Below are 20,343 nucleotides of genomic sequence, written 5' to 3'. Positions count from 1 at the left end.
TATATATATATATATATATATATATATATATATATATATATATAAAGAATTAGGTAATGAAGACCGCTCGTATATCAGTAGATAATATTCGTGTATCGTGTCGATTTCGTCCACCTAATGCTTCCGAACGGCATAGTCCCTTTTGTGTGGATTTAGATGGATCTAAACATGTTATTTGCAAAACCCTTCAAACACCACGAGGTGTGGCTGTTGGATATCAACAAGCCTCAAGTCCACGTGGAGGATTAACAGATGAATCGGGTTCTCTTAGTGGTTCTGCTAGTCTATCATATGATTATTCTCGTTATTCCTTTTCTTGTGTGTATGGACCTGATACCACACAAGAGGAATTATACAATGATGTCGCTTCGCCTATTGTAGATGATGTGATGAATGGATACAATGGCACGATTCTGGTGTATGGACAAACTGGAAGTGGAAAGACACATACCATGTTTGGTCCTAATAACACGCTTGGCAGCAGTAGCAGTAGCAATAGCGGTAGTAATAATAATACTATTACTACTACTACTACAAACACGAATTTAAATAGTACTTCACATTTAACAGGTGGTCCATCCGTTCCACCGATACTTCATAATAAAACGAATCCACTTCATAGCGGTATTGCCCCTAGAGCATTGCGGCATATTTTTCATTCCATTCGCACTTCCGATGCGGGTGTGGAGTTTGAAATCCGCCTCATGTGTGTAGAAGTATATATGGAGCAGGTGCGGGATCTTCTCACGGGTGAAATCCGCCACGTCCGGGAGGATCCCACCGGCTTCTACGTTGCGAACTGCGCCCAGCCGTACATTTCACACCCCGACGAGGCCCTTCAACTCCTGCGGGCGGCACTGCGCCGGCGAGTCACCAGCGGCACGGCGTACAACGACGCGAGCAGTCGAAGTCACTGCGTGGTGAGCATCACCGTGCGGAGTACGAGCCACACGCAACACGAGGCCCGCGTGGGAAAACTATTTCTGGTCGATCTCGCCGGCTGTGAGAAGGTCTCCCGCACACAAGCCGATGGATTGCAGTTGGAAGAGGCCAAACGTATTAATAAATCACTTACAACACTTGGGCACGTGATTGTATCCCTCGCAGAGCGGCACTCCCACATCCCCTATCGTGATAGTAAACTTACACGTATATTGAAAGACTCATTAGGTGGGAACTCCCGCACGGCTCTTGTTGTCTGTTGTAGTCCATCACAGTTAAATGCACATGAAACCATCTCCTCTTTACGATTTGGTGCACGTGCACAAAATGTCTGCAATCGGGCCGTTGTGAATCGACAACTCACGATGGAAGAACTTAAAAGTATGTTAGATATTGCTAAACTGGAGATACGAAAATTAAGACGAATGTTAAAGGAACGGGGTCTTGGTAATCATAATAAAAGTAGTCTACTACTAGCCTCATCATTATCACCCAAGTCGTTAACATCTATCTCATCTCCACAAGCATCATCACTACTACTACCACCACCAACAACAACAACAACAAGAACAAGAACAAGAACAAGAGAAATCATAGGATCCGCAGAAGCGGGGTTAATAAACACACAAGGATTGGCATCCCCTACACAAGATGAAACTGGATCTCGTTCAGTTTGGGAAACGGCTACAGATGATGAAAGTGTAGAAGTACTTCTTCATCAAGAGGCTCGTGAACAACTTTCTTTAAGTGATCTTAGAGCTGAGGTGGAACGTCTACGGGATGCCTTGCGAGATGCGGAAAGTAGAATAGATACACTTCGTACACAATACACCGCACAGACCGCGTTAGTCCAAATTCTTCAGGAGGAAAGTACCGTCTGGGAGGAGGAATTTACAAAAGTGATGCGGGAGGTGTATGCCCAGCGACGTTGTGCCGATCATTATCGTGCACTTCTGCAAGAGGCACGAGATGGAGAGGGACTTTTACCACGACAACTCTCTTCCTATATGGAACAACTGCGTGGTATTCGTCTGATGTTGGAACAATATAATGAAGAAGTCTCTTTGCCAAGCCGTCGTGCCAGTCAGAAGTTGTGTGGAATGACTTCACCACAGTCTACAACGGTTCATCATAATAATAATAATAATAATAATAATAACCACAACAACAACGCTGACAATAAACACATACAATCCAAAGAATGTACAACAACAACAAACACTGCTAATGATACTACTACTATTACTACTACTACTACTACTAATAATAATAATAATAATAATAATAATAATAATAATAATACCACTACTGGAGTAGAACCAGTGACGGAAGCATCCTCCTTTCAGAGTTCATGTAATCAAATCCTTGTAAATGTCACATCCTCCATGGGAGATGCACAGACGCAGAATGGTGTATCAATCACACTTCAAGATGATAAACCGTGTAGTCACCGTATGAATAACGGCATTAATAGTAATAATAATAGTAATAGTAATAATAATCATCATGATGATGATAATGTGGTGCAAGCGCATGAATTACTAATGGATCGTTTGAATGCTGCTGTGGATGAACTGGAGCAGTTGCGGAACTCTAATGGAGCTCTAACGTTAGAATTACAACTCGCCGAAAAGAAGTTGTCCATCCGCCATGAACGTATTGAAACGTTAAAATTTGCCCTTCGACAGGAGTGTGCGGCAAGTCAAGAACTTCAACAAACACTTGAAAATGAGCGGACAAACCACAGAGCTCAACTCGTGGAAGCCCGCAATGATGCCCTCTACTGGCGACAGCGGTATGATGATCTTCTTCACAACTCCCACACAAGCAGCAGAAGAAGAGAAATGGAACGGACTTCACGGCATCGGAGTAAAACACCAGCGCTGGAGGTGGCGCTCTCCGCCCGCAGTCATCGTCCATCGGCGTTATCTCCATCGTCTGTGGCCCCGCACGATATGAATTCGCCGACTTCTCTCAGTCATGGTATTCTCGTGAAATCCATCAGAGGAGGTGGTGGTGGTTACAAGGAAAGGAAAGAAGAGCGATAAAGTATGTGTCTTTTTTCTTGTTTTTTGTTTTTGCCTTTTTTTGTTTTCTTTCTCTTTCTCTATTTCTATATATATATATATATATATATATACATGTTATATGCGTTGACTATGTGTATTTCTTGTACAGACAGTGATGTGGATAAACAAAGAATCAGACATACATACATACAGGTATGTAGGTAGATAGAGAGGGGGAGAAAGGGAGAAATAAGGAGAGGAAAGAAATAAAGAGATAGATTGATAGAGATAGAAAGAGAAAGAGAAAGAGAAATACAAAGAGAGGGAGAGAGACAAAAAGAGAGAACGCGTATAATAATTATATTTTTATGGAGAATAAGATAGACATGCCTCTGCAGGAGAAACCAAAAGGAGAAGTGAAAAGAAATAAGAGGGACAAAGTGGTAGATTGGTAAATCTAAGTGTTTATTACTACTATTGTTTGTTATTGTGGATATATATATCCATTTTTTTCTTTTTCTTCTTCACTCTATGTGTTTCTTATTGCTTTTTTTGCTTTTCCCATTGTCTTTGGTAATGTAGACTTTTACCTTTGACTTGTTCTTTATTATTATTATTATTATTATTATTATTATTATTTCTCTTTGTTTTCTCTTTTTGCGATCTCTCATGTTAATGTTTGGCATGTCTGCGTAGAAATATATGATGTGCCTTAACAATGAGGAAGAAATTCTCTTTTTTTTTTTCTCTTTCTTCGTATACTTTCGTGAGAATTATCTCATATGTAAACACACAATCAATAATAATAATAATAATAATAAGAAGAAGAAGAAAGGAATAAATAGAGGACCTCTCATGTTTTTTTTTTAAGTTATCACTTTATCATTTTTCTTTTAAAATAATTCCTGTTTGTTTTTCTTTGCTTGCATCGTTTTCTTTCTCAAACAGAAAGGCTGCAACAAAGAAAATAAAAAAAAAAAATAAAAAATGGGTAGATGAAATGAAAGGAAACGTAAAGACTGAGAAGATGAACGGATTTTCTTTTTTCTTTTTTAAAGAAGAAAATCATATGCTTTTTTTGCTTTTTTTGAACGTTGACAGTGTTTGGCATGTCATTCGTTTTTCTCTTTATCTTTCCCTCTTCAGCTATTAACATTATTTAATTTAGGAAACAATTGAATTCGTTTTATTTGATTGTTCTATTTGTGTTGCTCAATAGTAAAGATACATCTGTGTGTGTATGTGTGTCTTTATGTATTTCCAGATAGTGTCTCTCGTATTCAAAGACTCTCTCTTTCTTTTTTCTTTTTTTTTTTTCTTTCTTCTTTCTACATATCCTCTCTTCTTTTTATTATCTTTTTCTTTTTTTAAACTTTCCAGATTTCTTTTTTTTTTTTTTTTTTGCGGTGTTTTCTGTTTGTACAGTTAGCTTGAGACTCTTCTTATCAACTTTTATACGTCTTGTTGTTGTTGTTGTTGCTTCTTTTCCTTTGTTTTCACTAGCTGTGTTATTGTGTGTAGGCAGAGGAAAGAGAAAAAAGGGAAAAAGAAAGGGGTGAAACAAAAAAAGGTCAATAGTTGTTTCTCAATGCTGGTTTTTTTTTTCTTTTTCTTTATTATTCAGTTCGTGCCGTACCTTATACTGTCTGTCTGTGTGTGTGTGTGTATCTATCTGTTATTCTATATACGAGGAATATAAAAATATCTTCTTTACCCTCAAACAAGAGATGATGATATATATATATATATATATATTCTCTTATCTGGTTTTCTTCTAGTTTTCCTGAACCATATGGATTATTATTTTTTTTTCCTTTCTTTCTTTCGTTCTTTCGAAGTTTATTTTAGTCACAAGCAGCAGTAGCAGGGAAGAATTTGAAAAAAAAAAAAAAGTAAAGAAAAAAGAAGAGAAAGGTCAACAAAAAGAGAAAGATTGAGTGTGTCTGTCTGTGTGTGCTTGAGTATTCTACCATGCTGTTTCGAGACTACCGCGTACATCACGCGGCCGCTGACGGTATCGTTGTGCAACTACCTGGAAACGGCGGGTTTGGAAAAATAACACGTGAGACATTAGGCGGTGATGCGCTTGCGGAAAGACTCTTTAAGCGACTCGCATCGCGAGAACATGTGCGTGCGGTGGCACGACCCACACGGGATGAGCAACAGTACCGTCTTCTTAGCGTACAACTGCGAGAGTTGTGGAGTGATGTGGTAACGTATGCATCTCCAGTAGCGGCACTGTTACCGCAGTTATTTCGAAAACATGTTCTTTTGGGCTTAGGAACCACTACCATGGCATGTGTGGTGAAGTCCACTCCGGAGCGTGGAGCTGTACTTTCACTTGCAGGTGGTATGGCTGCTGTGGCTGCGCTTGAAAATATTCCTGCCGATGCGGGATCAGTGGAAGTACGACTACTTAATTATGATGTAAACACCAATGTTGCTAATGTTACAGCACGGACTGAAGTGGTGGAACGTACACCGAGTGATATGGTTGCTCTGCAATCACTTTTATCAAGTGTACGACCCGGCAGTGTGGTTTCCTGCACTGTACTGTTATCATGCACAGATGATCATTCTGCCATTGTTGAGGTACCATGTGGTGAGAGCAGTTTACTTGGTTATTATATTTACCAATGGGGTGGTGCTGCCAAGAGTGGAGAACCACCTGTGGTGGGGAGTTGTTTACAGCTAACGGTGGAGTTTGTACCAGAGGAACAGATGCTACAGGAAGTCCTTCCATTCCTCGTGCTGTCTAGTCGCCGCACGTTTTCCACACTTCCTGCTGTACGTAGTGTATCTCTTTCACTAGCACGAACCGTTCCAACAACGGCAGCAGCAACGAAGATAGGAACGAAAGCAGTAATGACTGGACTTATTGGTAATTTCCCTTGGCGTGATCGCAAGCGCCAGCATCAACACCCTGAGAGTGATACGGACGACAGTGAAGATGAGGGTGGGGCGGGTCGTACGCGGGATGGTGTTGGTGAAGGTAAGATGCGTAAGCGTAAACTGGAGGAGGCGATTGATGCGTATGAGCGATCGATGGAGACGACGGTGCCGTCCTCGCCGGATGAGTTCCAGCGCCTGCTGCTTGCCTCCCCGAACAACAGTTATCTCTGGGTGCAGTGGATGGCCCACCACGTTGGACTGCAGCAATATGAGGAGGGCCGCCTGGTCGCGGAGAAGGCCCTCCGCACGATTGGGGTGCGGGAGTCGCAGGAGCTGCTGAATGTGTGGGTGGCGTACATGAACCTCGAGAACCTCCACGGCACCCCCGAGTCGCTGGCGGCGGTGTTTCAGCGGGCGGTGCGGCGGGCCGCGGAGGAGCGGGTGGTGTACGACCGCCTCGCCGACATTTACGCCGCCTCCCGCCGCACCGGCCCGCTGCTCGCCCTCTGCCGCGCCATCGTCTCGAAGTTCCGCAGCGACAGAACCGCATGGGAGAGACTCGCCACTACACTCCTCGATCAATCAATAACATCACAGGGAACAACAACAACAACAACATCGTCATCATCCACCTCATCCTCCTCAGGAGCAGCAGCAGCAGCGGGAGGATCCACATCCCAACAACTCAAGCGGGTATTGCGGGAGATGTCAGCGGCACTCCCACGGGATGAGTACGCACGAGCGGTGGTGCACATCGCCCTTCACGCCTACCGCCGCGGAGATCCCACCACCGCCCGCGCACTACTGGACGCCCTCCTCGCACGTGCCCCGAAGAAGTCGGATGTGTGGGCAGTCTACATTGATCAGGAAACTTCACGTCTCGCCAGACGTGAGCCAGACGCCGCGGTACCATTTGTTCGTGGATTACTCGAACGTGCCGTCGCCAGTAACTTCCCCGCACGCGTTATGCAGCAGTTCCTCACACGCTTTATGGCCTTTGAGCGGGTTTACGGCACACCGGCAGATGTGGAGAAGGTCCGCACTCGCGCGAGAAGTTACGTGGAGGCGAAGATCCATGCATCTGTTGGAAACACCGCACCCACTACTACTACAACTACTACTACTACAAGCACTGCAGCAGTGGAAGAAAAGGAAGGGGAAGAGGAGGCATAGGAATCGTTTAAGAATACTGAGGAGGGAAAAGAAGAAGGAAGAGATTGAGAGTGTGTATATGTGCACAAGTGACTCTGTGGAGGCTGGAATGAGAGATTATTTTAAAGGAAGAAAACAAAAAAAAAGAGAAGAGAGAAGAACAAAAAAAAAAAAAAGAAAAAAAAACACGAGTACACACATGCACAGACATTGATACTTACATACATACATATATATACATATATATACATACAAACCGTTTAATGCATCATGACAATTTGATGAGTATGCGAAAGCAGAAGCAAAATGAAAAGAGGAAAAAGAATGAAAGAAAAGAAAAAAAAAGTAATAAAGGCTCAACAACAAGTGAGAGCAAGTTTTTGTATTAATTATTATTATTATTATTATTATTATTATTATTTTCTAATCAATATGCAAATGTAATCTATTAGATATAATCACCTTTCCCTGTTAAACTCTTATCATTTGTTTATTCATTTTTTGTCTGGTTTTTCTTTGTTTCCTCTTTTTATTTTTCGTACATCTTCACAGTGTGTTCGTGCCCATACGTGAAAGTTCTGTATTAACGCTATTAGATACGAAAAGGGACCAGTTTTTACAGATACGAAAAGGGACCAGTTTTTACATTATTATACACTTATTACTCTATAGAAAAAGAAGGGGGGAAAAGGCATAGCCAGTAAGAGAGGATCTCTTTATACATACTATACTTCTGCGCATACTAAACAACTCACAGTGGCAAAGGAGAAGAAAGAACAAAAAGGGGGAAAAGGAAGAAAACAGAAGTTGAACAAACGGAAGTAAAAATAATAATAAAAAAAAGGATTTCTTGGGAACAACTTTACTCTAGAAAGAGAAGAAGAAAAAAAAAACCCAAGAAAAAATATAACTGTATTGTCATTACGACTACTAATATTTTTATATTTTTACTTTAGTATTTACAGAAAGAAAAAAAAATGACGGAGCATTTTGACTCTGTAAAGTCAATGATCGCAAACCTGCGTTCAGATGACCCAGAGGAACGGTTGAATAGTATGCGTGGTATTCATCTCATTGCCTCCACTCTTGGTCCTGAGCGTACACGTGATGAGTTGCTACCGTACCTAACGGACTATCTTGATGAGAATGATGAGGTGTTGCGTGTATTTGCGAACGCACTGGGTACGATGCTGCAGGAGGTAGGTGGAGTTGGACATGCTCAAAGTATTCTTGGACCACTGGAATTGCTGAGTAGCTTGGATGAGATTACGGTGCGGGATGAGGCGGTTACTTCACTACAGACTATTGGCGGATTAATATTTCGTGAAACAGGTGATAGTGCCTCACAAGCGCAGAAGTCTTTTGTGGAGTTGGTACTACGACTTGGGAAAGCAACTCCGCAATGCCGTTCAAGCGCATCATATCTTATTGCCACTCCATACCCTTTTGTTTCTTCTGTGGTAAAAGGGCAGTTAATGCGGCTCTTCGTGGCTCTCTGTGAGGATGAGGAAATAATGGTACGTCGTGCGGCTTGTATTTCACTAGGGAAACACATGGCAGAAGTGCTTGGAAATCGGAATGCGGAATTAATTACCGCGTTAACAGCTCTTTCACATGATATGAGTGATGGAGTACGTTTGCAAGCGGTGGAATCTGCGGCTGCCCTTCTTAAAGTACTACCACACGAAACCCATGCCTCTGTACTTGCAGCTGTAAAAACTCTAGTAAGTGATAATTCTTGGCGTGTACGGTATATGGCAGCTGATCGACTTGGTAAATTGGCTAGTGTGATGGCACCAACAGATGTAAAACAAATAGTTCCACTCTTTCGTTCTCTTACCCAAGATGCTGAGGCGGAAATACGTGCCTCTGCTGTTTTCAGCATGTCTGGTGTCTTACCTGCTTGTCGAGATGCTGCTGCAAAAAAAGAAGTATTATTGGCTGGTTGTCGACTTGTAAATGATGAAAGCGCTCATGTTCGTATGTGTCTTGCGAGTGCGGTTTTACAGTCTGTTGTGCATGTACCGAAGGAATTATGGGGAAGTAACATTGTGCCAACATGCACGCAATTATTAAAAGACAATGAGGCGGATGTGCGTCTCGCGTTGGTGTCTGGTTTTAGTTCGATGGGAAACACGCCAGAGGCACGTGAGATGGCACCTAAACTTGTGCCTGTGGTGGTTGCCCTCGCAGAGGACCCAAAGTGGCGGATCCGTGAAGTTGTTATTTCACAGATTCCATTTCTCATTACATCATTAGGCAAAAACGCAGATGATGTGGTGGAACTCTGTGTGAATCATCTAGTGGACCGCGTGGCTACAATTCGCGAGGCCGCAGTGGCTTCCTGCTGCAAGTTGGTACTTGAAAGCGGGGCCGCGTGGTCTCGCACCTCACTTTTCCCACGGCTTAGTGCTATGGCCACCGCAAGCAACTACTTACACCGCGTGGTCCTCGCACACTTCTACGAGTCGCTTGCCGGTATTTCTTCACTCGATCGTTCCACCGTATCGCAGTCGGTGCTTCCAATGCTTCGCGTACTTGCACAGGATAATGTTGCGAATGTGCGGCTTAACTGTGCCAAGGCTTTGGTGGCTCTTAAGAGGGCGAAGTTACTGCTCGACAGTGATGCAGAACCGCTGTTAACTAGATTACGTAAAGATGCAGATGCGGATGTACGCTTTGCTGCTTCACAGGATGGAGGAAATAAGTGAGGTTCAGATGGATGATAGAAGCGAAGGAGAGAAAAGAAAGATGATAGACAAAAGAGGTTGAGAAGAAAGAAAGAATGAGAAAATAGAAGGGGGAGAGAGAGTGAGAAGGATAGAAATAATAATAAAAAAAAAAAAGAAGTAGAAATTTTGTGGAAAGAAGAAAGCATATAACAGGGGGCAACACATAAATACACGCATGTATAGACACACACACACATACACACACACACAGAGAGACTGAGAGAGAAAGAGAAAGAGAAAGAAAGAGAGATACACATATGTAGGTTCTTGTAGATACTTATTTAAAGAAAAACAGGTTGGTATTTAATCTCATCTATATTGAGAATAATTTTTCTTGTAGAGTTTCCTATTGTATATGTGGTATTATTTATCATTTCAAAATGAATGAAGTTTAAACTATGCCATATTAATAGGAAAGTAAACGTGGAATACTCTTGTGTCTTTTCTTTTTGTGTTTTTTTTTTTTTCTTTGTTTTTGTTTTTGTAATGTGTGTGCGTGCTGGTTTTGTTATCCTCCATGATAGAGATGTGTGCGCGTGGATTAAGAAAGGGTGGTGTTTACCTTTTTCCCCCGTTTGTTTATTTTGCTTTAAGCGAGACATTCTCTTGTTATTATTGGTGCTTCTCTATGTGCTCATTTTTCACGCTCTCATTGTTATTGCTCTCACTGTGGTTGTTGTTGTTGTTATTTTGACTCTTGTGTGCGTGCTCCTGCTGCGGTGCCCGCCCATTCCTTTTCATATTTCTTATATATAAAGAAATATGAAAATTGTTTCATGTACTTCTTTTTTTTTTATTATTATTGTTTTTATTCCTTAAACATACTATTTTTTTCTTTTTTTTTTTTTTTTTGTTCGTTCTCCCTCTTATGACTGCAGGTACACGTACATATACATTCGTATTCACGGAATGCATATATCTTGTTGTTGTTGATGTATGTGTCGGTTTCTCTTTTTGATTCTTTCTCTCTTCTTCTTTGTAATAAATATCAATAGAAGCAGCAGCAGTAGTAGTAGGAATAGTAGAAAGGTAAATACCAATCATGCTGCGGCGTACTTTATTTTGTTTGAATCGCCCCAAGGGCCCACAAGGGCTTAGACCAGGAAAGGAGTACCGTCTCACTGTGCCTTACCGCAGTGAAGTAACGATGATGCGGCTCGCCAACCACCGTGGGTTTAATTCAAACATACGTGAACTCTTTAAGAAGCCACTTGTGCAGAATAACATTAAAGCGATTCCACGTGATTTGGGTGAAATTCCACGCAATTATGTTTTAAAGTTATTATTTTTTCACCAACCCGTTAGACTAGTTGATTTGTGGGCCGTTTGTAAAGAACATGATGATGTCCCACTTGATTCTGCCAAACATCTACGACTGGTTTTAAAAATAGCGAAATTACAACGTTGGGTTTATGCAGAAAAAAATCAAACTAATAATCTTTACTACTATTATATACATCAGAGCCGTGTAAAGGAAGTGCAGGAGATGGTTCGAGCAGAAGAAGTTCGAAAAAAAGAGCAGGAGTCCGTTGAGTATATGGAAGCTGAGAAACAGCGCCGTGAAGAGCAGGAACGGCGAATGGCGGCACGTGATGAGAAAATTCAGGCTTTACAAGCCACACTTATTTCAAATGTGGCCCAAATTCAACAGTTTGACCCTTCATATGTGCGAGAAAAGCCTTATGTAACGGAGAGTGGGGCTTTAAATGTAGCCTGGACTTGGGAAGGTAGTAGTGATAATGATCATAACGCCAGTACTAGTGATAGCAATACAAACAAGGTGTAGTTATTGGTCAATTTGATGATTTGTAGGTTGATTGAGAATATATTAAACGGTGGTGTTTTCACTGTATTTCTTTCACATTCATCTTTTGCTGTGTTGCCTTGTTCTATTATTGGAATGGTGTTTTTTTTCCCCTCTCATGGAAGGAGTTTTCATTCTGTTCTTCTGTATTCCTTCCTCCTTTCTCGCTTTTTCAGAGTATGTTTTCCACACATACACAAAATGAATATATGTATATAAGAATAAGAATAAACAACTGTTTATTGATATATTGATATAGTTCTGCTTGGATTTCTTTATTTTTGCTCTATTTTTTCTATCATTATTTTTGTTTGGACTTGCTAAGGCGAAATACACGGCGAGAAAAAAAAAATTAATACCAGAAAGAGAAGAAGAAGTAAGGCGTTCTTGAATCTGAAGATCAAAAATAAGGATTTCGTAGAGAGTGGTGTTTACGAAGAAAGAAAAAAAGAGGGGTAGAACATAGTTAGAGGGAAGGTTCACATAGTGGTTCCCTTTTTCATTTCCTTTCTCTATTTTCACACATATATATATATATATATATATATATATATATAGATAGATAGATAGATGCAGATGCAGATGCAGATGGATCCTACTATGCAGATGCCGATGAATCCTACTATGCAGATGCCGGTGAATCCTACTATGGATGCCTCTATGGCAGTTCCCACCGCTGTGGGTGTACCTGCCGCTGTTCCTCCTGTTCCTCCTGCCGCTATTCCTCCGCCGCCCTTTGCGGTTGTACTCCCCGGCCGTCCAGTCATGACGGAGTTTCAGTGCCTCGACGGTGTGCGGTGGGTTGCCCCGCTGGGCGAGGCGCCGTCGTCGATTGTTGTCTTTCTCACATTCGGCGCCTCCCCGCTGCCGCCCGGCATGGCGCTGGCCGTCTATCTCGCCCGCGAGGACGACGGGGCCTTTGTGCACATTGGCCATCTCTCGCAGGAGCGGCCGAGTGCGGTGCTGCCGGTGCCGTCGGTCTTCCTCAACGTGGACGCGCCGGTGCGGGTGGTGCTCGGCGTGAGCAGCGAGCGGGTGGAGGACGTCGCGAACATCGCCGGCGAGCAGCAGGAGGAGCGGGCGGCCACGCGGCTGGCCATTGCGGAGCGGATCGTGGAGGATCTCTACAACTTTGTCTCCTCCTACGGCCGTGTGCTCTCGGCGGACTCGAATGATCCGCAGTCAGAGGAGACGGTGTACCTTCCGGCCTCATTTGTCAACCGCTGGCGGGAACGCGTGCTCGTGCGTCTCCGCAAGGATGCCTCCTTCTGGAAATGAACCGTTATATATATATTCTATGGTTTTTTTTTTTCCTTTTGTAATTGTTAAAGGTAGAGAAAGGGGTAGAGGAAGGAGTGTTGGAGTGTATATGTGCCTTTATTGACTGTTATGTATATACATAGATGTATCCATGTATCTGTGCATGCATGCATGTATGTGTGGAGGGTGATCAAGACGTTTTTCTTCCTCCTCTTATTATTATTATTATTATTATTATTATTATTATTATTATTATTATTATTATTATTATTTTTACTTTTTTTTTTTTATATTATTTCCTATTTTCGTTGCATGATACACTGGTCATCGAAAATACGATACGTTATTTATCAGAGGTTCTCTGTTTTTCCTTCAGTTGTATCGACTGTTATTTCTTTTTTTTTTCTTTTGTACAGTATTCCTTTCTTCTGCCGTTTTGTCTTCTTGCGGATATATAAATGTATACTTCTATGCTAAAATTGTTTCTTACGATCTTTTGTTTTCTTTTTCTTCTCCTTTTTTTTTTTCTCTCTCTCTCTTCCTTTTTTTTTCTCCCGTGATGGTGTCTCACTCATATATATATATTTTTTTTTTGATATAAAGGGTCTAATTAATATACAAATATATATATTTCTATACATATATATATTTGTGTAAGCACAAGCAATTTAAGCCCAAGAGGAAAAAAAAACAACAACCAAGAAGGGTTATTTTGGGGGATTGGGGATAGGTGAAGAAAATTATTAAAAAAAAAACAAAAAGAAAGAAGGGCGAGGGACACAAACACAAAAAAAAAAACAAATAAAAAGAAACCATACCCAAAAGAAAAAAAAAATAAATATATTTATATATATTTATTAAAAGAACTCAAAGAACAAAAAAAAAAAAAACCATAACAAAAAGAAACGAAATACCAAACACAAAAAAAAAAATTAAAAGAACCTAAAAAAAAAAAAAAAACAGGGAAGGCGCGAGGGGTATTTTCGCTGTTGGGTGAAAAAGGGGGGAGATCTTTGTCTCCCATTTATATCAAAAAAAAAAAACAATTATACATACAAAGACTTAAATACAAGCACTCGCACACGCAAATAATATACAAATCCAGGGATATCTATATATATATTTATATATAAGTGAAAAAAAAAAGAAAAAAAAAAACGCAGCAAGCTGTAGCCAGGGGTAATATAAATACCTGAGAAAACAAAGACCAAGAGAAGAAAAAAAAAAATTGAATTAAAAAGAAAAGAAAAAACAAAAAATACATATACAAGTATAAATATAAAAAATATATATATTTGTACATACTTGTATTCGTGCACATATACATACACAAAGGAAAGGAAGTAAAGTAATTGAAGGCGATGGGCGCGTTCCCATCTCACGATGCCCCTGAGTTGCTGTACACAACACTGGTCACACGGCCCACAACAGAAACCCGCGTAGAGATTTGTCTCGTGCCACTACTACCTCGCTTCTTTAATGACGGGCATAAGAAACTCAAGAGGAAGCTCAGCGACCTCCTTATGCGTAAGTTATCACACCTGTCACCAACAGCGTCAGGAGTAGCCGCAGCGAATAGCAACACGGCTGGCACACCAACAGCAGCATCAGGTGGAAATGGAAGTGGAAGCACAACGGCGAATGCCGCCAAGCGGCAGGATCAGGCAGGAGGTACCGCATTGGTGGATTACATAATGTCCTGTACAGAGTCTTTTTTCTTTGTGAACACCAAAGTGGCTGTGGGAAAGAAAGATGGCGCACATGATCATCAACAACAACAAAAACCTCATATGAAAGAGAAAGGAGGTAATACGGGATCTACATCAACATCTGCAGCAAATTCCGGAACGGAAACAGCAACTTCCCAGCAACAACAACAACATTCTGGTTCACACCACGCATCTCATCATTCTACACCATCTCTTATGCGTCCAGTACCTTTTGCGGTGTGTATTTTAGAGCCAGATAACTCAAGTACGGAGTCTAACACATCCACATCTAATCAACAGAATTCTTCAAGCAAGCAACAACAACAACAACAACATCAAGCGCAAAATAACCATACAGTTCTTATCAAGGGTAGACGTCTACATCTTGTGGGATTTGTTTCTTGCTGTATGGATAGACAAATGTCGCAAATCAACACTTCAAATTCTCCAAAGTTACACGCCCTTAATGGTGGAGGTAGCAATTCGGGTTCTTCTTCTTCTGCACCCGCTGGTACCATGGGAGCTTCTTCATCTGGAGATTCTAAACAGCCAACATACCCTGTTGTTTTAGATGTAATCTTTGATGACGTGGAAGCACACGGTTACTTAACAGAGTCTGTGGTGTTATTAGCATCCTTTGCATTTCGCAAACAATTTGTAGATAGCTGTGCTCTTTACTTTCCTGTGGGTGATAATGATGTGGAGGTTGCATTTGACCGTCAGATGGAACGTTTACAGTTGCGACTTGTACTACGTCATGATGTTTACCGTGACTTACGTATATTCTATTCTCACTATACACTTTTAGATATGATAAAAGAACTTGAAATGCATAAAGTTCCACCCACACACTTTTCCTTATATGAAAATAATTATGGTGAGTATGGAATGGAGGTAACATTCAGTAATAAATTTCTAGCTCGCTGGATGCGATTTGTTGAAAAGAAAATGACTGTCGACTCTGTAAATGGTTATTATGTTCGTTGTGTGACTTCGGATCTACTGCAGGAACGTTATCGCCTAATGCAGGAACGACAAGACAGTGGAGCCTTTCTGGAGGAGGAGGAAGATGATGAACGCCTCTTTGGCGGTGCCTTACTCTCTGTTGCCCTCAAGCAGTGGCTGGTGGCGGGATCGCAGTCGCTTCTCCACCAACAAATGCAGCACCCGGCGGCGGCCCCGGCGATGATGTTCCCCGGCGGCCCGGCGACGGCGGTTCCCGCGGGTGTTGGCGTTGGCCCGGCGGTGCCCGGCGGGGTGGGGGTCGGCCTCGGCGGGTTTTGGCCGCAGATGTCGATGGTGTTGGGCGCCCCGCCGAGTTGGCCCGCCGGCGTCGTGCCGTTCAACCCCGCCGCCGCGCCAATGGCGTCCGTGATGAACCCGCCGCCGTCCTTCGTCGTCCCCGGCGGGCGGCCGCAGATATTTTACGCGGCCCCGCAGGGCGGATCGGCCTTCGTCGCCCCGGGCGGCATGCACATTGTGCCCTCCGCCGCCGGGCCCTACGGCGTGATGGCCGCCGCCCCGCAGCAGCAGCAGATTGTCTACGTCCTGCCAGGCGGGCAATTGGCGCAGGCCGCAGCTCCACCGCCACCTCCTCCTCCACCAGCACAGCCGCAGGCAACAGCAACAGCAGGAGCAGCTCCAGCAACAACAACAACAACAAACACAACCGCAAACACAACCACAACAACAGCTACCACAGCAACAGCAGCGGTTGCTGGAGGAGGCGCGCCTCTTGCTGCCTATCCACAAACTGGCATGCCGCAGGTGTATTATGCGGCGCCAGCGACGTATGCGGTTTCGTATCAGCCGTACATGTATCAGCAACCACCACTGCCACCACCACCACCGCCGCAACAGCAACAGCAACCGCAACAACAGCAGCAGCAGCAGCAGCAACAATAGTACTAGTCATAATGAGAGAGAAAGAAAAAGAAAGAGAACTGTATCCACACACGGAGAGAATGAGATAACTTGAAATCAATATGAAATAGAAAGGGGTGAGGGAAACGATGGATATACATTTCCCTTTTCCTTTCTAATTGGTTTCAAATGTGAAAAAAAAAGGAGGAAAAGATGAGCAGAGGGAGTGTAGAGGGAGGAGATTACTTGGGAAGGTGGATAAGGTGGTGTCGCTTACATCACATTGCTTTCGAGTAGGAGGAAGGAAAATGTATACATAAGCACATACAAATCCTGCATACAAGAGTGGAAAAAAGTTTGCGGATGGGTGCTTGTATGTATGTATGAGGGTATGCCAAGTGATGTGGAAATCATAATAATATCAGCTTCACCACCACCAACAACAACAACAAGAACAAAAGAAGAAGTAAGAAAAGGAAAAGAATAGAGGTGTAGTCACATTGCCCGAAGGTTTTTCTGCAGGACTCACACCCGTCTGAACTAAAACTGGACTCGATATAATAAGATGAAAAGAAGAAAGAAAAGGAAAAAAAAAAGAGAAGAAACGAATGAATAATATATCTATAGAATCTTCTTCAATTGTTTTATTTTTGTTCCTTCGTATTTTCTCCCTCATATATTCCCATACTTTTCCCATTTTGTACTCTCTATTTCTCTTTTCTTTTTTTTTTTTTTTTTATTACTCTTCCGCATGTCTTAGGCTAGTGCATATCATTTTTTTTTAAAGAGAGCATCCTTTCATGTGACCATGATTTAATTTTTCTTTGTTTTAAATGGCACTCTGGTGTTCCTTTGTTTGTTTGTTTGTTTTTGTTCATCGCAAAATTACTTTGCTTTATGGTTTGTTTGTTTTTTTTTTTCTTTGTTTTTCCCCTTTTGTTTTTCTTTCTTTCGCTTCGGTACTTGGACTCCTGAATTTCAAACTGATATCTGGTTTTTATTCCCTTCCCCATCTCTTGTCTATTCCCTTTCCTCTGCTTATATTAATAATATAATGTGCGTATCTGGGCAGACGTATTCTATTTTTGTGTACGCTCTGAGGATGGGAAGAGAGAAATGATGGTCGTTGTATTGTTGTTTTCTGTGGTTTTTCTGGGGAGGAAACTTGTGCTTTTTTTTTTTTTTATAAAAAAAAAAGAGGGGAAATGGTTTTTTGTTTTTTGTTTTTTCTTCTTTTCGTTTTTGTTTCTCTTGATCTGTTTATTTTGATATTTTACTTTCGACTTGTATTAAATGCTTTTTATTTGTTTGTTTTTTTCCCTTTTGTTTTGTTTTGATGATGTTGTTGTTTTTGGGTGTTGTTGTTGTCTGCATTGTTGGAGTTTTTTTTTTTTATATATCTTTTTCTCTGCGTTTGTGTACGTGGCCGCTGCTGATTGCTGAGGCTTCTGATGCCACCGCTAGTCATTTCTGGGCTCAGTAAGAATACGTAAATAGATCTATCTATCTATCTATTTATGGGTGGGTGAGTAAGTAGTGGGTAGTATATATATATATATATATATATATGAGCCTACACCGATGGAAAAACCAGCAGCAGCATCAATAATAGAAGAAAGAAAAAGAAGAAGAAAGTTAAGCAAAAGGCGACGGCAGACTAAAATAATTCACTATGCAAAGAAAGAATATAAAAAAAAAAAAAAAAATGGGTTAATCAAAGGAATGGATTTTTAAAAAAAAAGATATATATATATATATATATATATTTAAGAAAAAAAAAAATAGAAAGTATAAAAAATAAATAAAAAACGAAATAAAAACGCTGTATAAAACTATTCTTATTGCTGTCGTTAGATTTCTTGTTTTTTAATCAATGTTTTTTTTTTTTATCTTCTTGTTGATGATGATGATGATGTTCTTTGTTGTTGTTGCTGGATGTATTCACTTCTGTTCACATCACGTGGATATCTCACGGAGGATGTGCGAAGAAAAGAAAAAAAATGAAAAAAGAAAAGAGAAAAGAAAAGAAAAAAAAAATAAGAAATGGTGGGTTTCGCTCTTTCAACACAATTTTTCTCTTTGTGTTTGAATGAATGTTTCCTTTGATTGATTGTTTGTTTGTTACTCTTACACCCACTACTTTCTATGACTATTACTATTAATGCGGTTCATTTCTTATTAACACGGTAAATGGAGGCGACTAAACATGGATGGATGTGTACTCTCTTTTTCTTTCTCTCTCTTTATCTCTCTTTTTATCTATTTATTTTCCCTCTCTATTTGTGAATAGAGAGAAAAAAAGAGAGAGAGAGAGAGAGAGAGAGAAAGTATGTATGTATCTATCTATCTATGTATGTATATTTATATTTATATGTCTGGATGAGGAAATAAAAGAAAAAAAAAAAGAAAGAAGGGAGTGATGTTGAGGTGAGAAGAGAACTGCAGTCCGTGTGTGAACAGCAGCAGCAGCAGCAGCGGTAGTGAGGAGGAGAAGGAAGAATAACAAACACGAAAGTAAATAATGAAACGAAAAATAATAAAAATAAAAAATGAAAAATAAAACCAAGAAGGAAAAGAAGAAGAAGAACATAATTTTCGTTTGATTTCGAAGAAGAAGAAAGAAAAAAAAAAAAAAGAATGAATGAAAGAAAAAGGAAACAGGATACTCTATCATCGTTTCTATTATGATTATTATTAAGTTACTGTTATTATTATTATTATTATTATTATTATTATTATTTAAGTATTCAACACGAGAGAGAGAGAGAGAGAAAGGGAAAGTGGCATCGATCAAAGAAGGCAGATGAATGAACCCTGCAGTCACTCTCACTCTCTCTCATCTATCTGTATGGCCGGGAATAGGGAAAGAAGAGACAACAAAGTTTAAAAAAGAAAAGAAAGGAACGAAAAGAAAAGTAATGGAGACATATTTAAAGAGGAATATAAAAAGAAGAAAAAAGAAAAAGAAGAAGAGAGAGAGAGAGAGAAAAGGAGTCTAATGAATAAGGAGAGTAAAGAAGAAAAAAATAAAGGTGTATGAATAAGGAAAGAGAAGTGTGAATCTATTCTTTCTTCCTAAAAGTAATAGGAATACTACTACTACTACTACTACTACTACTATTAATAATATTAATAATAATAATAATAATAATAATAATAATAATAACGGAAAAATAAAATGAGCAGAAGAGACTTTTATTATTATTATTATTATTATTATTATGAATATATACGCCAAAGGGAAAATGGCGATATTTCAGTTCTTTTTCTTCTTTTTTTTTTTCTTTTTGTGTGCGGGTCTCTACTCCTCTTTCATTCCACAAACCAAACAAAGGGTATTGGAATGACAGGGGGGAGGAGAAGAAGAAAAAAGGGAGAAAGAAGAAGAATAAGTAAGAGTAAAGTGATTAGATCAATTGAAATGAAATATTGCCGAGCCGTATTTTCATGACCCCCTCGTCTGTTTACGTATTCTTTCATTTCATTTCATTATTATTGTTGTTGTTATTATTATTATTATTATTATTATTATTATTATTATTGTTTTTTTTTTCTTTTCTTTTCTTTTCTTTTTCGTTGTTGCTCTTTGGCCTCAATAACAAGGCCACTCCCTTTCCCCGTTCATCGTTTTCCCCAACCTTTTGGTTCATTCATTTACTCATATATATATACTTCTATGTGCTTGTATTTGTGCTCTCATTTGATTGGTGTTTGGGCTCCTGTATGATTATGTGAGTATATTTATATATATACGTTTAGAGAGAGAGAGAGAGAGAGAATGAGAATGAGAATGTGATGAAAAGAAATCAAAGGAAAAAAAGAGAAAAGACCCTGTGAAGTTGAAAAGAAGGGAAGTGGATTAAAAATATATATATATATATATATATATATATATATATATATATAGCCTGGCATCAGTAAGAAGGGGATATGTGCAGGTAGACTGGAGAGAGAGAATCTAAAAAGAATGAAAAAAAAAA

General features: G+C 40.4%; 6 protein-coding genes across 6 annotated transcripts; all 6 read left to right on the top strand.

Annotated features, from left to right (window-relative positions):
• Window positions 1-56: 56 nt before the first annotated feature.
• Window positions 57-2,990, top strand: TM35_000142310 (kinesin heavy chain; the record flags this gene model as incomplete). The annotated part of the gene is made up of 1 exon (XM_029025676.1): window positions 57-2,990. One exon carries the CDS (start codon window positions 57-59, stop codon window positions 2,988-2,990), a length of 2,934 nt encoding a protein of 977 aa, XP_028883086.1.
• A 1,932-nt stretch (window positions 2,991-4,922) lies between these two features.
• TM35_000142300 (putative rRNA biogenesis protein) lies at window positions 4,923-7,016 on the top strand (the record flags this gene model as incomplete). Its single annotated transcript, XM_029025675.1, has 1 exon — window positions 4,923-7,016. One exon carries the CDS (start codon window positions 4,923-4,925, stop codon window positions 7,014-7,016), a length of 2,094 nt encoding a protein of 697 aa, XP_028883085.1.
• A 956-nt stretch (window positions 7,017-7,972) lies between these two features.
• Window positions 7,973-9,706, top strand: TM35_000142290 (putative serine/threonine protein phosphatase 2A regulatory subunit; the record flags this gene model as incomplete). Its single annotated transcript, XM_029025674.1, has 1 exon — window positions 7,973-9,706. One exon carries the CDS (start codon window positions 7,973-7,975, stop codon window positions 9,704-9,706), a length of 1,734 nt encoding a protein of 577 aa, XP_028883084.1.
• A 1,063-nt stretch (window positions 9,707-10,769) lies between these two features.
• On the top strand, window positions 10,770-11,513 carry TM35_000142280 (uncharacterized protein; the record flags this gene model as incomplete). Its single annotated transcript, XM_029025673.1, has 1 exon — window positions 10,770-11,513. The coding sequence occupies one exon, from the start codon at window positions 10,770-10,772 to the stop codon at window positions 11,511-11,513; it is 744 nt and encodes a 247-aa protein (XP_028883083.1).
• Window positions 11,514-12,101: 588 nt separating this feature from the next.
• TM35_000142270 (uncharacterized protein) lies at window positions 12,102-12,809 on the top strand (the record flags this gene model as incomplete). The annotated part of the gene is made up of 1 exon (XM_029025672.1): window positions 12,102-12,809. The coding sequence occupies one exon, from the start codon at window positions 12,102-12,104 to the stop codon at window positions 12,807-12,809; it is 708 nt and encodes a 235-aa protein (XP_028883082.1).
• Window positions 12,810-14,152: 1,343 nt separating this feature from the next.
• TM35_000142260 (uncharacterized protein) lies at window positions 14,153-16,405 on the top strand (the record flags this gene model as incomplete). The annotated part of the gene is made up of 1 exon (XM_029025671.1): window positions 14,153-16,405. One exon carries the CDS (start codon window positions 14,153-14,155, stop codon window positions 16,403-16,405), a length of 2,253 nt encoding a protein of 750 aa, XP_028883081.1.
• Window positions 16,406-20,343: the final 3,938 nt, after the last annotated feature.

This window comes from Trypanosoma theileri (genome assembly GCF_002087225.1).
Source record: "Trypanosoma theileri isolate Edinburgh chromosome Unknown TM35_Tth_14_V1, whole genome shotgun sequence".
NCBI lineage: Eukaryota > Euglenozoa > Kinetoplastea > Trypanosomatida > Trypanosomatidae > Trypanosoma > Trypanosoma theileri.
This window is presented reverse-complemented; position numbering and strand designations above follow the sequence as displayed.